The sequence below is a fragment of the Xyrauchen texanus genome, chromosome 19, assembly GCF_025860055.1.
Source record: "Xyrauchen texanus isolate HMW12.3.18 chromosome 19, RBS_HiC_50CHRs, whole genome shotgun sequence".
NCBI classification, from domain to species: domain Eukaryota; kingdom Metazoa; phylum Chordata; class Actinopteri; order Cypriniformes; family Catostomidae; genus Xyrauchen; species Xyrauchen texanus.
Genome location: NC_068294.1, coordinates 29482146 through 29499154, shown reverse-complemented (window position 1 = coordinate 29499154; position 17009 = coordinate 29482146). Strand labels below are relative to the sequence as shown.

The 17009-nt window shown below is 39.0% G+C and overlaps 1 protein-coding gene across 1 annotated transcript; it reads right to left on the bottom strand.

Annotated features, from left to right (window-relative positions):
- Nucleotides 1-723: 723 nt before the first annotated feature.
- Nucleotides 724-16479, bottom strand: LOC127659949 (melatonin receptor type 1A-A-like). Its single transcript, XM_052149956.1, has 2 exons — nucleotides 16075-16479; nucleotides 724-1728 (listed from the first exon to the last, which is right to left on the bottom strand). The coding sequence occupies exons 1-2, from the start codon at nucleotides 16259-16261 to the stop codon at nucleotides 860-862; spliced, it is 1056 nt and encodes a 351-aa protein (XP_052005916.1). The 5' UTR covers nucleotides 16262-16479; the 3' UTR covers nucleotides 724-859.
- Between the last annotated feature and the right edge of the window lie 530 nt (nucleotides 16480-17009).

Below are 17009 nucleotides of genomic sequence, written 5' to 3'. Positions count from 1 at the left end.
CGCCCTTCACATCAGTATTTATGCTGTATTAATGATAAATGTGTTAATCGCAATTAAGAAAAATGTTTTAACATTTTAAATTAATCGCATGCGTTAACGTGTTTATGACAGCTCTATAAATAATATAAAAGATCTGACAAGAAGAATCCTGTTTTGGAACATCAATGAATAAACATGTAATTTTCAGTTGGCAAAACTGAGCATTTTCTTGACATTTCATAACAATGCATGTTACACTGAAGTTATTGTGACCCCTCAAGAGGTTGATTACACTTACATTGTGATCCAATAATGAAACTGCAGGATATTTGCATTAAAAGACAAATTTTATAGTGTTGTTTTCTTTAATTGGCTTGCGGGTTACTTATTATTTACTGCACCATAAAGTACATAAAGTATAATACATGTCGTATTATTATAAAATGCACTATATGGCATGTGCAACATACAGCCTCTAAAGATTGTTTTGAAAATGTCTATGCCAAAAAGAGAGAATCAAAAAATATCACAAAATGGCATTGTTGAGCACTTATCAGAATTAAGAGCAATTGATCTGCTCACTTGAAACCATGTTCTGAATGAATGACAAAGTGTGCATTGGGTTGTAACATGATGTACTGTAAAAATGTGTGTATAAAATCAAACATTTTCCTTACATTATGAACTTTTAAACACTGAGACAAGCAAGATATTTGCAATGCACCTTTTTAGAATTAACGGGTACAGGAAATACATACACCTGTACTATATATACAGTACAGTATGTTATACATAAAGTAAGTTATAAATACTTTGATCTGGAAGCAGCTGAGATGTGTTTTTGGTATGTGTTGCTTTCACAGTACCCTTTTTGGGGGTTTCATACAGAGTCTACTTTTACTTGGTTGTTATTTGTCATTAATGGGGATGGCTTGCTTTTGATCCGCTCTACAGCATCATTTGAACTCTCTGGGAAGAACATCCTTGCAGTGCAGAGTGAAACTATAATTTTTTTGTACTCTCTTCTGAAGTTCTGGTTTAGCAGTCCGTAGACTATGGCATTAAGGCAGCTGTTAAAATAGGCCATGAAATAACTGGATACAAAAAACCACTCTGGGATAAGAGGCCCAAACCGAACGGGGTCCATGGCGACCGCCAGGCCAATAAAATTGAGAGGGGCCCAACACACAGCAAAAAGTACGAACACTACAAACATAGTGACGAAATTCCTTATGTCGTGCGGCGTGAGCTTAGGCCGGAAGTCCGGTTTGACGCGTCTCCTCACCTGAATCACTAAGATCCAGATTCTTAGGTAGCAGTAAGTCACAATCATAATTGGAAGAATGAAATGGAAGAAGACCACGGCGATGGTATACGCTGAACTTGCCGACTGCGCAAACGTGCAAGAGTAGATCCTGGGGTCATACTGCAGGGAGCCTACGTAAAAATTTGGCACTATAGCAACCACAGTTAATATCCAGATGAGAATGACATAGCAAAGAGAGTTCTTGTCACTGTATAGCTTGTCGTACTTGAAACTATGGCAGATATAGCAGTAGCGGTTGATGGCGATGCCAGTGATGTTAAATATAGATCCAATCACGCTCAGTCCCATCAGGAATCCACTGATCTGGCAGTGGACAAATCCCAAATTCCATCCATTATGGAAAATGGACACTAGAACCAGTGGATAAGGGTACACGGCTACCACCAGATCAGCTACCGATAGGCTTACCACAAATATGTTCCCTGCAAAACAAACAAAGTGTAATGAGATAAGTGCAATTACAGTCATAAATAAGGCAAAATCAAGCCAAATACAATGTATTAGAATGCTATCAACAAGAGAGCAAATGTTATTCAATCCTGTCAAATAAAGAGGTTTCATATGATTGCCATAAATGTATCATTGCTAAACAAGTATTGCAGGCAGCCTGTCAGGTTCCCTAAAGTCATCAGATTAGATTTGTATGAAGTTTGAGAATGGTGTCTTTCAAAAATCAAAATTTTAGGCCTGTTATAGCTCCTGTTTTTTCAGGACAGATGCCAGTATAGTTTTTTAGCATGACCTTTATCGCTTTCATATCATATCTTTCAAACGTCTGTCAGCTGTTTTCACTAATAAAAAGATTTGGGTCGCATCTGTTATTTCATTAGCCAATGAAGACTAGAAAACTTGAGGGCCCCATGTGAAAATACACATTAGTTGATGGGGGAATATTTGGGTTAATCCTTGGAATCGTTGTGTATTATGGTGACTACAGAGATGCTGTCATATGTTTGTAACAATCTAGAACACATCATATTAAAAGAAAGAAAATGACCCATTGGACATTGCCATTAAGTAAGAAAACTTGGGCCATTAAATTGGACAACAACAGCCAACTGACCCTGCACAACCTTCACAATTATGGGAACATGTTGTATGACCTGAAAACGAGTGACCTGGAACCCATTCTCTCATCTGTCTTCACTCATTACAACTAAGCATGTGTGACTCTGGTCTCTACACTCCATTGTCTGTTGATACTACAGGGAAATACAAGTTTAAAGTGTCAGGAAATGTTATATACTCTTTAGCCCTCTCTCCTATTGGCTCTCTTTAAGAGGAAAAATTTGAAGATTTGGAACACAAATTAATCAAAGTTGTACAAATTACAGGACTTTTTTTCTCATGTACTTGTCAGTTACATGCTCTGCAGCACAAATCAATAAATCCTGATGTATTTCATATAAATACATTCATGATTTAAGAAATTAAGCTCAATGATAAGAGGAATTGTCAGAGCAGATGACCTTTCCAGAACAGTGACTCTAAATTATTCCTGTGACATGTCAGCAGCTCCTCTAATTTGAGCTGTTGTGTCCCTCAAGTTTCATTTGAATTGAGGAAAACTTGCAGAGACAGGCGAAAAACAGAGTCGTGGAAGACCCCAGCAGGGGCCCCGTAGCACGATTCACAATTCTCGCTTCACGAGACAGCTTGAGACATCATGTGTGAGACGGCAGTGTTTTGAGCACACAACTACTGCAACTAGAAAACCGTGAACCTCGTAAACTTTCGTGTCTATAAATGAAAACAGGTTTTTAAAATAAACTTTACATGAACTTTGCTAAGTTATATCTGTGTATGTCTAAGGAAAATCAACAGTTAAAACTAGTAGAACATAAAACTGGTAGAACATCCATCCTCATATATTAAAACATTGATTTATAAATTTAAATCCACTTTTATACAAAATTATAAAAGTTTTTTATATAAAAATGTATGTGTACTGTATATACACCGATCAGCCACAACATTAAAACCAAACATTAAAATTGTGTAGGTCCCCCTCGTGCCGCCAAAACAGCACCAACCCACATCTCAGAATAGCATTTCAGAGCAACTGTACAGAGCAGTTATCTGAGTTATCGTAGACTTTGTCAGTTCGAACCAGTCAGTTCTCTGTCTCTCTCATCAACAGATGTTCACTATCTGATCTTGAGGAAATTGGCGTGTGGAATTTGCATGCCACTCCCCCCGGACATACGGGTATAAATGAGTGTAGTGAGGGAGGACGAGCCCGTGAACCGGGTCCGGGCAGTAAAAGGTGCCCACCGCGATCGCATGAGCTCATCATGCACTTCCGGGAAGAAAAGTACAGGGGCAGGGCACGGCCGTAAGTGGCGCTCGGAGCCCTGGGAACAATCACCGGGCCACGAGGTTTCAAGGGGGAGTGGAGGATTCCACTCCATCCCGACGCTCGCAGCCGCCCGGGCAAGCATAGCCGTCAGCTGTGCATGGCGACAGACTGAACCCCTTGGGTAGGCTCTACCACGACACCGCTCCGCACGATGTGCTTCTGCTCCTAACCGGTAAAGACCGTGTGTTGTATTCCTTCAGGGCTGGGTGTGGTCTCCGCGGTGTCCTCCTCTTTGGAGGGACACCCCCCAGCTTGGACCATATATTTGGCTCCCAGCCAAACGGTTTCGTTCCTTTTGGGGAGAACAATAGAGAGAAGGCCACGGCTGGGCCAGCCAGTCCTTATACTCCTGAGCAGTTAGCCGTTCCCCTAGGTGCAGGGGTCCGCTTCATGCCTACCAGTATGTTGGGGGTAGTTATGCGACGCTTGCTGCGCTGGCTACGAGGCACACAGTGGTCTGCCCATCTTGCACCGCCAGTCCGCGTAACTCAATACAGCTCTTGTGGCATTTTCCATTGGGACCCCTAGTGCCAACTCATCGACACAACGTTGAGTGAGTTTCCATCCACAGAACTGCCCCTCACTAGATGCTTTTTGTTTTTGGCACCATTCAGAGTAAACTCTAGAGTCTGTTGTGTGTGAAAATCCCAGGAGATCAGCAGTAACAGAAATACTCAAACCAGCCCATCTGGCACCAACAATCTTGTAATGCTCCAAACCACTGAGATCAAAATGTTTCCCTTTCTGATGGTTGATGTGAACATTAACTGAAGCTCTTGACCCTTATCTTCATGATTTTATGCACTGCACTGCTGCCACAAGATTGGCTGATTAGATCATCACATGGATGATTGCTGGTGCCTGATGGGCTGGCTTGAGTATTTCTCTAACTGATGATCTCCTGGGATTTTCATGCACAACAGTCTGTAGAATTTACTGTTTCGAACTGTCAACATCTACGGTAACTCAGATAACCGCTCTCTACAACTGTGGTGAGAAGAATAGCATGTGGGTTGGCTGTGTTTTTGTGACACACGGGGGACCTAAACAATATTAGGCAGGTGATTTTAATGTTGTGGCTGATTGGTGTATACAGTCTCCATGTGTAGAGCTAGACAAGCAGAGCTGGGGAGGTTGAGGGTTCGAGAGAAATCTCACAGTGCGCTGCAGTGAATCGAAAATCGAGCAAATTTAGATGTTAGGCAAAGAGAGAGTACGCAAGTTGATTGGCTACAAGATTACACGTCAAAGGAGCTAACATCTTATTGCATGTGAGCAAGCTGATTGGCTAACAAATAACAAGCTAAACGAACCATTCAGCTTGTGCCATTCAGAGTTTCAGAAATACAGTATACACTGTAATAAAAATGAGGGATAGGCATTTTCAAGTAATTTTATAGTCAAGTACTTTAACCCACAAAAAACATTTACTCATAAATTAAAATGTCAGAAAAAATATCAAGTATGACACGTACATTACATTTATATTTATTCTTTTTTATTCAGAGGTGGTGAAATTTGGCTCTTTATAAAATGTGCTCTGCCCATGTTCAGATATTTAATGCACACAATGGTCAGATAAGCTTCAGAGTTTCTTGTACCACTTTACATTTTCTTTCCACTATAAAAACAGATCCTAATCTGTTAGTATGCATGACTCAGATCAGAACTGAATATCAATACATAAGAATCTAAATATCACAAGTATTGCCACATTTGGCTTTGATGACATGAAAGATGCCACGATGTCTCCTTCTCTCATCTAACGCCTCAACTACACATATCCACAGCACCCCCAGTGGACTCAATTATAGAGTGTTACCAAAGGATAGTAAAGGATAATTCAGTGTTGCCCACAGCAAGCAAATGACCAATGGAAAATCAATTTGTGATATTAAAATATTGTTTTAATAGTTGACTAGCTGGTACAAGAGGAGTACTCGATTAGTCAATTACTTGTGCACATGCCTAATAAAATGTGTGATAATTAGCCTCTTTGCACTTCATGTACAGAAACATAGAAATGTATAATCCAGAAAATACATGGGATTTAATTGTCAGTAGTTTCTTAAGATTCTTAGCACACTTCTTTAGGCCCTGTGGACAGTTCAGATTCTGATATCAGGGTTTGTTTATTCAGCAAGGAATTGTAATTAAATATGATGCTTAAATTAATCTGATTATGATCAATGGACTCAGAGTTGTGCCATGACAGTGCTGTAGGCACTGCACACAATCACACAGGAACTTGTCATGCATGTGACTTCCCTTGCTCAACAGAGTATTGAAGAACCAAGTGCAAACACTAGATAAAGCTAAGGCGCACACTGTTTACTATCAAATAAAATGGTTAACGCCATTTGAAATGGAACAGTGCAGATGTATACAACAGTTAGTTCCAGTCCTCTAATTTGATTGGACAAGCAACATTCCAAGAGTGCTGGTATTTAATATCACAGCACTGGAATGCTTCACTGTTTATATCATTATTCTTATGTTTTCACCGCATTACAGACGGCACGCAACACGCAACACTTGATCCTGCTTTGGCTTAATTTGCAACCATTTAATTTAAAAGCAAAAAAATAGACAAAATATAGCAAAAAATAGACAAACTAATGGTACACGTTGTATCTAAAATAAATAAATGTATAGAGTTCTCATTCTTGTCATCATACTGTCGTACAGGACATTCAGTACAACACCACTCTTGCTTGTGTGAAATTAATAAAATATTCCATTGTACAAAGGGAGCACAGGTAATTTAGCCTACATCTCACAGTTTCAATAAATAATTGAGTATTCAGAAGTCTTTCAGGTCTCTGTGACATATACTGTGAATATAAAAGTCAGAGCCTGGAAGTCTGCAGATACACATTCATCTTTGAGGTGACGTGTCTTTTTCTATATAAATCACTGACATGATTGTGATACAGGGCTTCTATTCTTTTGTTGTTCTTTCCATTCATTCTTCTATGCCCTTTTCAAGAGTCAAATACAGCTAAAGACAAACACATTTCCATGCTTCTGAGCGTGTTTATTCATATAATTGAAAGTGAAAAGTCAGCTCTCAGTTCATAGAGTGAAGAGAGATTTAATCTCTCAGCGATCTTGGCTTTAATCTTTTTTCTCAAACCACAAAGGTCTTTGGTCTCATAGGTATCAGTTGTATTTATCCAATATCCATTTAATGAATCCCCTCCAAATTTAAGCAACGAGATATTAAAGCAAATATCATAGCGATTGTCAAATTGTGGAATATTGGCTTCTAATTAGTTAATGATGGATAGTTCATATTTTAAATTCAGTCTTTGAAAAATAAACTTTTATATCATTCTGTTATCCCTGCTGAGTATGAATACAGCACTAGAGAGAATCTCCAGATTACTTATCTCTCTTCACTCTATGAACTGAGAGCTGACTTTTCACTTTCAATTATATGAATAAACACACTCAGAAGCATGGAAATGTGTTTGTCTTTAGCTGTATTTGACTCTTGAAAAGGGCATAGAAGAATGAATGGAAAGAACAACAAAAGAATAGAAGCCCTGTATCACAATCATGTCAGTGATTTATATAGAAAAAGAGAAATGTTCAGAGAAATATTATGCTCACTCCATATTTTACTGCTATGAGATTCTGGAAGGCTGTTTCTGATGATACTGCTGTCTTCTTAAACATAACTCATATCTCATGTACTTCTGCTTTATTCAATTATAAGCAAAGTGGAAAAGTGTATGAGGAAGTATTTGGCATGTCCTCACACATTATTGTGCTCATTTGATACTACAGGATCAGCACAGGACAGTGAAACATCTCCAATTGTATGGTAAGGTAATACCTTGATAAGGTATGAAAATAACCAAATGTGCTTTTCACAAAAGCAAGTGGCTAGAAGACATCGGTATACCTTTGACATACAGAGGCTTTCATCTGTACCTCAGTGACAAAAATAAAGCAACAGCAATAACATTTATTTGTGAAATTGATGCCTTGCATTATCTCTGCATATAATGAGACCACTGTGGAGCCAATCAGGGAGAGGCATGACATTTGATATTAAGTCATCTGCCACAGTCAAACCCAAATAAATGATCCCAGTCTGAGATACTGAACAAACCAATTCAAAGCCAATAAAAGAAAATGGAATCTATAAGTGGGGATATTGCTCGCCTGCCTTGACACAAAGTTATAGTACGGGCCACACATTTGGCGCACAGAATAATCAGATTTTTCCTATCATCAGTTGGATAATAGACTCAAATCTCTGACATACACTCACCTAAAGGATTATTAGGAACACCTGTTCAATTTCTCATTAATGCACATGGCAGTTGCTTCAATGCATTTAGGGGTGTGGTCCTGGTCAAGACAATCTCCTGAACTCCAAACTGAATGTCAGAATGGGAAAGAAAGGTGATTTAAGCAATTTTGAGCGTGGCATGGTTGTTGGTGCCAGACGGGCCGGTCTGAGTATTTCACAATCTGCTCAGTTACTGGAATTTTCACGCACAACCATTTCTAGGGTTTACAAAGTATGGTGTGAAAAGGGAAAAACATCCAGTATGCGGCAGTCCTGTGGGCGAAAATGCCTTGTTGATGCTAGAGGTCAGAGGAGAATGGGCGGACTGATTCAAGCTGATAGAAGAGCAACTTTGCCTGAAATAACCACTCGTTACAACAGAGGTATGCAGCAAAGCATTTGTGAAGCCACAACACGCACAACCTTGAGGCGGATGGGCTACAACAGCAGAAGACCCCACCGGGTACCACTCATCTCCACTACAAATAGGAAAAAGAGGCTACAATTTGCAAGAGCTCACCAAAATTGGACAGTTGAAGACTGGAAAAATGTTGCCTGGTCTGATGAGTCTCGATTTCTCTTGAGACATTCAGATGGTAGAGTCAGAATTTGGCGTAAACAGAATGAGAACATGGATCCATCATGCCTTGTTACCACTGTGCAGGCTGCTGGTGGTGGTGTAATGGTGTGGGGGATGTTTTCTTGGCACACTTTAGGCCCCTTAGTGCCAATTGGGCATCGTTTAAATGCCACGGCCTACCTGAGCATTGTTTCTGACCATGTCCATCCCTTTATGGCCACCATGTACCCATCCTCTGATGGCTACTTCCAGCAGGATAATGCACCATGTCACAAAGTTCACTGTACTAAAATGGCCCCCACAGTCACCAGATCTCAACCCAGTAGAGCATCTTTGGGATGTGGTGGAACGGGAGCTTCGTGCCCTGGATGTGCATCCCACAAATCTCCATCAACTGCAAGATGCTATCCTATCAATATGGGCCAACATTTCTAAAGAATGCTTTCAGCACCTTGTTGAATCAATGCCACGTAGAATTAAGGCAGTTCTGAAGGCGAAAGGGGGTCAAACACAGTATTAGTATGGTGTTCCTAATAATCCTTTAGGTGAGTGTATAGGCAGACTAGGCATTTCAACTGGCTGTGATTAAGAGTGGATAAGCCAAGAGTGGATCTTCAAAAATTAGTCAGTCTGCAGCTGAGCGCTGCATCAGTACAGTGTATCAGCAATTGCCCATTCATTAAGACAGTGAAACAAGCCCAAGTGCTGGCCGAGGGCCAAGTCAGGCAAGAGAGAGGACATCCACTCCTAGAGAATATTTGAAGCTTTAAAAATCAAAACATTATCGAGATTCCCTTGGAGCAATGCAGTATGATATCAGTCAAGACTTGTAAAGGTAAAATTAGCATTTATTTGGCCCTGCTAAAGCACAAGTTCGTCTTTGTGATTTTGACAGTTATTAGATTAATTTCAGTTAAAAATTATGATTGTATGATAGCACTGTCTTGTGCATATATAAGCTCATCATTCCAAACCCTTGTGCTTTTTTTCTTCAGTTGAACACAAAAGACAAAATAACCTGGTTTGAATGTGTAACTGCTTGAATGGGATTTGGCAGCATTTTCTGTTAATAAAAATGTAAGTTTCAGTCTTAAATTTGGGTCGTATGGCTTCAGAATATTTGAAATACCAACCCATTCTCACTCCCGACACATCAGATACAGCCATTTGGGTGCTCATCAACAGGTGGACGAGCAGCTTTTGTCATCAGCTTCCGAAGCCTCCAGTAAGCACACTGCTTCCAATGAGAAATGTTCTGTGTCAAAGACTGACGTGAAGGGCATCAGATGTAAATGTATATGCTGGCGTACAATTTTGTCATATTGACATGATAAGTTAGGGTATGCTTTTCAATGTTTGAAATTAGCCACTTTTATTTGCAATGGTAATGTTCAATCAGCAACATTTATTACTGCAGTTGTTAATGTTTAATCTGTTGTTTTCTGTACACAATCTTCTCTGCTGAAGTGATCTGGGCTGCGTTTCCCAAAAGCATTGTAAGCCTAAGTAGATCATAGAAACCATTGGTGCCAATGGCCTCTATGATCAACTTTCGATGCTATTGGGAAACGTAGCCTGTTCGGTTCCGGATGTATTCCATGTCTTGCGATCGCTTTGAGTGAAGAACAGACCCAAATTAAAATTTTTATTCCACAATCGCGATGTCCTCCGTAACAAATACCACTCCCGACTTGTTCTAACACATTCAAACATTTGTCAAAAATGGCATCAAATGCCATTGGCTCTCGAGTTTCTTGAACTTGAGCTCATCGAAATAGGCCACAAGACAATCAAGAGCCAATGGCATTTGACGTAACTGACACCTTCTCGATGCAGCAATTTTTTAATGTGTTAGAATGAGTGAGATGTGTTACAGCGGTCATCAGGGGACCACGATTGTGGAATAAAAGCTTAAATTTGGGTCTGTTCTTCGCACAAAGCGATCGGAAGACATGACGTTCTCGATGCAACAATTTTTGACGCCTCAGGAGTGAGAACAGGTTGGTTGCAAATTAGTGTAAATTAATTGCATTAGTCTTATAAACTCCTTTATGGTAGGCCTACTTTGTGACAACCTGGACCACCAATCATGTATTTCAACTCGTCCTTCCTTTTCTTTAATAAAAGCAAAAATCAAGGTTACAGTGAGGCACTTACAATGGAAGTGTATGGGGCACATTTTGGAGGCTTTAAAGGCAGAAATGTGAATCTTATAATTTTATAAAAGGACTTACCTTAATTCTTCTGTTGAAACTTGTGTATCATTTGAGCAGTAAAGTTGTTAAAATCTTAGTTTCCCATACAGTAATGATATTTGAAAATATATGTAAATCACATATATATGTATGTGTCACTGATATAAAAGAAGCCACATAAATACATGCAACATATATTTAAAAAAAACTGCACAAATTGCAGTTTTTGTAAATGTAACGTGCATTAAGTCTTCCTTAATAGAATAGAACATGCACATTTGAAGTATATGTTCATTTATGGCCATATATCAAAATACTTTATGGGTATATATCGATTTATCCTAACATACATTATGGATGTGATTTTAAGATGCCTTTTTTAAGACAAGTATTTACATGAAAGTCTCGGTCCACATTCCACCCACGAAGAGTCAATTGAATGAGTCCTTCTTCCTCTCACACTGTCTCTGTAAATAACTGGTTGAGGAGAGTTCCTCTTGAATGAACAGTGAACTTCATCTAATTAGACCACCTTAGGCTCATAAGCCACGTCAGTGCAACTAAAGAACAGTATTTAGAGAAAAGAGCTGCACAAAGAAGCAGTGATCTGTTATAATGTCAGAGACCTTAAAAAAGCTATCTGTGTCTCAATAAAAGAGACATTAAACATTCAGTATACACTGGGATCATTGATATGGGACCGCCTGTCTGTCTTGTGTCTTGAAAGATGCATACTGAACAATATCAGGAAAAGCTTTCAAGTATAGTGTCATTGGCAACTGTATCATGTAGGTACACTGGCTGTGCTGAAATGAGTCTTACCTAACAGCAGGGAATGGTTGGTCTGAATAATCCAAACAGACAGTGGTGCCACAGCAGACGAGTCTTTGAGGTTGAGTAGCTTAAATAAAACAGATAGCCCGAAATGGGGGGAAAGGAACCACTTTGTTTCAGCACAGAAGAACAATGAGTGAATGTGTGTGTGTGTGTGTGTGTGTGTGTGTGTGTGTGTGTGTGTGTGTGTGTGTGTGTGTGTGTGTGTGTGTGTGTGTGTGTGTGTGTGTGTGTGAGCGTGTATTTATCACTTTGTGGGGACCAAATGTCCCCATAAGGATAGTAAAACCCGAAATTTTTGACCTTGTGGGGACATTTTGTCGGTCCCCATGAGGAAAACAGCTTATAAATCATACTAAATGATGTTTTTTGAAAATGTAAAAATGCAGAAAGTTTTCTGTGTGGGTTAGGTTTAGGGGTTGGGTTAGGTTTAGGGGATTGAATATAAAGTTTGTACAGTATAAAAACCATTATGTCTATGGAAAGTCCCCATAAAACATGGAAACACAACAAGTGTGTGTGTGTGTGTGTGTGTGTGTGTGTGTGTGTGTGTGTGTGTGTGTGTGTGTGTGTGTGTGTGTGTGTGTGTGTGTGTGCGCGCTTGTGTGACTGTGTTTATATGTGTGTTTGTGAATTACAGGGGAGTAACAGTTCAAATTTCTCATGGTTCCGTTTGTAACATGGTTTTAGGGTCACTAATTCGGTACAGTTCTGTATTTGCTATGTTCAGAAATATATATAAGCCACTTCAACAGGTTTGCCCTTAATAACATTCATGGTTTTACAACAGTAACCATATTTTACTCAGGGTATTTGTAGTAAAATCATAGTAACCACAAAATGAACATTGTCATTGTTACAATGTATAGTAAAATCATGGTTACTATATACCATTATTATTATTATTGTTATAAAACCATGGTTAATTGTATAAAATCATGATTTCTGCCAAGAAATCCCTGGTGACAGCAGTCATGTTTACTTCAGTTATGATTACTACAATATTACTATAGTAAAACCATGGTTAATTTTTGTAGGGACCTGAACAAAAAAATTTACTTTTCTCTAATTATTAAATCAATATTTTAACGTAATACCTGCACTATTACACTACATGGAGTGAATTTCAAACACAACTCAACATATATTCAACATTCGGAAGCTGTAAATCACTATAGAAGGAACCTAGCTATTAATATGGATATGAGAAGGGTCCGAGATAGGCTAGAGTGTTTTAATCATGTGCTGAAATCCCATATCTTCATCACAGAGTATGGCAACATAACTTCATGACAATGAACACCACAAGCATTTACAGTAGTTATTGTTTCATGTATGTCTGAATTAACATTGAGTGCCTGCTTAAACGGAAGGGAGTGTGTGCAGCTTTGGCTCATCTGCGGCTCTGCAGATCTTTCTCTGGGTGAAAAGATGTAAATGATTAATCATTTATCGATGTATTACCAGTATACAGCACTCGCATTGAGCAATGTCTGCAAACAGTGCCTCTTTTGTAAACTTTTTTGACCTTAGCTTTTGTAATTTACTGCAAATGAAAATGCTCCCAGACATGAGACTTGAATAACGCAGTAGGTTTCCCTATGGCTTGTTTGCTCCACTTGATGCTTGCCATTTTCAACTACACACAACACGTGCAGAACAGTGATGTCATCAACTTATACCCACGAGAAACACAGGCAGAGCATAACTGTGCATGTCTATTTGATGCTTTGTTTTCTTCGCCAAACCTTGTGCTCCAGATATGCATCATTAAACTTGAGGTGAACCGTATAGTTATTTTTTTTTTACAGAGAACATTACAACTCTAGTAACCTACAGTACCTACAGTACTATATCTTTGAATATGTGGTGGAATGATTTCTAACTGAATATTCCCACTGGCTCAGTGGTCCTAACAACAGGCCATGGGAGGTTCTTTCACCAGTGAGAAACATAATGAAGCACACATTCAATGAGGCTAATGGAACAATTACTGGGTTAATTTGACCCACTAATCACAATACATGCACCACTGTACTGTACACAAACATCACAGAACATTTCCATGCGTGTACATTAATCTCACTTATTCAGCAATTTTCTAGCACTATTACATCAGTTTGACCAAGAATGTTTGAAACATGAACATTACATATTATCGCTTTTTACATAAAGTTGAGAAAATTCATTTTAGTTTAGAAAACAAACATAATGGATTAATAATACTAGTCACTATATAACTTAAACATTAGCTATTTACATAGTGTATGTATATAACTATTTTATTTTGTTTTGTTTAAGCACATGTGATACTCAAACGCCCAAATGTATCAGATTGAAATATGTTTACAATGTAATATGATAACATTCAAATTTTAAACATTATTATTAAGACACAACATTACAACCAAGGTGTGTAACACTGGAGAAACCAGGGGACAATGTGTCATAATAGACTGAAAGACACACTAAATTGCAGGGTAATACTTTACATGTCAGTGTTTAACATATTACAGATTTATATAATTAATTACATTAGCAATAATACCAACATGTAAATACAATCTGTATTACACTGTAAAAAGTAGTTAATAAGCTATTCCTACTGTACCTGATCTAACCCTTTAAAAAAAGTTTTTTGCTGTAACCTTATGTATTCAGATTGATTCAATAATGTTAAATAATACTTTGGTCTTAAACAGTTAATTTATGTTACCACATGAAGCAAATGTTTAGGTTAAATTCACAATGACACATTTAATTGTTCATTAGAATGACTCAATACTAAATACTTAAAATAAAAACAATTTTTCTTCTGAGAGTTTTGCTGTTGTAGTTTTCACCGCAGTGCCACAAACTTTGCAGTTGATGAACAGACGGTCTCTTCTCAATTGGCATAGAACAGTAGCATATGTATCGGTGTGACACCGGTGAAAAGCACTCCAACCACTCACAGGAAAATGACTGGCCTGTTCAGGTTTGTTTGATTTTGGGCCAATTACCTGAAGCCTCTAAAAATAGTCCCTTGTGTGATTCAGGACAATAAAACACAGAAAAATACAGGAATGACAGAAAAGATGACAAGACGTAAGAATAGATGTAGCCTATGTAAGCATATCCTGATTTGTGGAATTTAATTTCTACACAATGTTACAGTGTGTTGACGTGAATTTACATTTGTATATCGTAAAACACATGCAGCCTACTACATATAGGCCTACTTAGCTTATAATGGCATTTGTGGAGCAGTAACACTGACAATGAAACTACTAAAACCGTTAAATAGTAGGCAAGAAAGTATGTCCAGTGTAAATAACGTGTTGGGGGTGGTTCACACCGAACATGTTTTTGTTTTCCTTTGTAAACTAGACGGAAAAGCTGGACTGTTAATCTGGCATACCGGGCATTTTCCCGGTGGGCCGACGCACTTTGGGGACGATCAGGGGCGGACTGGCCATCGGGAGAACCGAGTTGGCTGGTGGGTCGGCCGCGAAACGGGTCGAATGAGCCGCGATAAGCTAAAATGAGCCGCAGCGTTATGCAGAACGGACCACAAAACGGCGCCGCGATATGCAGAAAAGGACAGCAAACCCACAACTTTTGGGCATGTAACACCCTGGGCCGATTTCTCTTCCCAGTCCAGTCCTGCAAGACGGACGTCTTTGACCGCTGCGCATTGTCTCGCTATTTTCTCAGCGTCTTGCGATTTTTAGACACGTCTTTTAAACCGTATATTTTATTAATTTTTTTGCTTCTTTTTTGCAGAGCAGCAACGTGTTCTGTGTGAACGACCCCTTATGCTGTCAGTGCCTGTCATCCTCAGGCAAGAAGACACATCGGAATTGAATCTATTCTATATGCTTTAGTTATAATATATAATCAAATCATATATAGCCAGGGACGGATTATGATTTACAAAGGCCCCGGGGATAATTATCTCCAAGGACCCCCCCTGCAAAAGTTTTTGAGGGGGTAATCCATCCCTATATATAGCCTATAACTCACATTCCGCTGACGGTGAGCTGAGCCGTCTCTTATGAATGGAAATATGCTTTGATTAGTCCATTAACTGGAATCTGAAGAGTCCAAATGTCCACATGTCAATAAAGCATCTCTCGAATTTTGTTGGAAGAAATATTATCTTCCTGTTTCAGCACCAAAAAAAAACACTGCCCACAAAAATAGATGTTTGATACCGATCGAGTGAGACAGTATGAGCGTCTTTCAAATGAGTGGAATCGATCTTCTTCAGCAGCTACTGAGAGAACATGCCTCATGTTCTGTGACTGTTTTGGTGAAAATACATGCACAAATGAAATAACTATCAGAACGTCTACGAGGATAAAGAAAAAGCGCTTAAGACAAAGATAAATCTGTTTGAAAAAGTTTCATCGGATCATCTCAAATATTCATAAGTTGCGCTCGTTCTTGATGTGCATCTTTCCTCTTAACGCTGCAGTGATCTGTATGATTTGCTTATGATTTAAAAGCTCTTACCTGCGTTCCTAAGTTTCTTGTTTCTGTACACGGATAAGATCACCAATAGGTTTCCCAATATATCAACCACGATAGTGAAGATCAGAAAGCTCCCCAAAGTTGTGGCAACCCAGGGAGGATGATTCAGAGTGATCTCGTAAGGGCTCAGCAAAGAACTGTTCATCAATCGGCTTCCATTTATATTCATTTTATCTTATTTTAATAATCTTCGCCATAAACCACAGTATTTGATTCCATTGGAAAAGGTCTTATGGTTTTGGTTAGGCGTTTGCGTAAACGTGCGTAAAATGAAGGTATGTTCATCATATCTTGCTCATCGACAGTGCGGATGCCTTCATGGTCTGCGCGCGGACATGTGTCCGCACTTTTATAGCTTTCTGTCAACATCCGATTGTTGGTATGTAACATCCGACAGCAAGTTAAGTTCTCCTTGAATGCCCATGGTTGGCTTGGCTCCCTCTGATGTCTGGTGATATATAACCCTGAAATAACGCTGCTGCCCGTCTGTGGGCGCAGACGAAATCGGCTTTGAGTTTGGATCGGAGAAGGTTGAGTTGTTGTTTCATTCACATTGACTTGGCGATTTTTTTATGCATGTGTTCATTCATTAGTTTTTGTCATTCAAGGTTCATAAAGTCTGTATCGATCCATTCAAGCAGATAAACAAGCGTCGTGGGGAAGAAATGCGTCCAATGTGTGGTCTTATGATGCGCAGAAGTTAAAGATACTAGCTAGAGACCGACAAGTAGTAGGGTTAAATCCTTGCTTGAACTATGCATTTGTTTCAGGGAAGTTTCTCTGTAATAGATGTATTGTAAGTCAGTTTGGATAAAAGGGTCAGTTAAATGCCCATTTAAAATCAAGGAATTAATCTAGTGTATTTAGTTAGAATGTAGAATGGATAGACAACAAAGTGTTGTGATGTTTTTTTAACA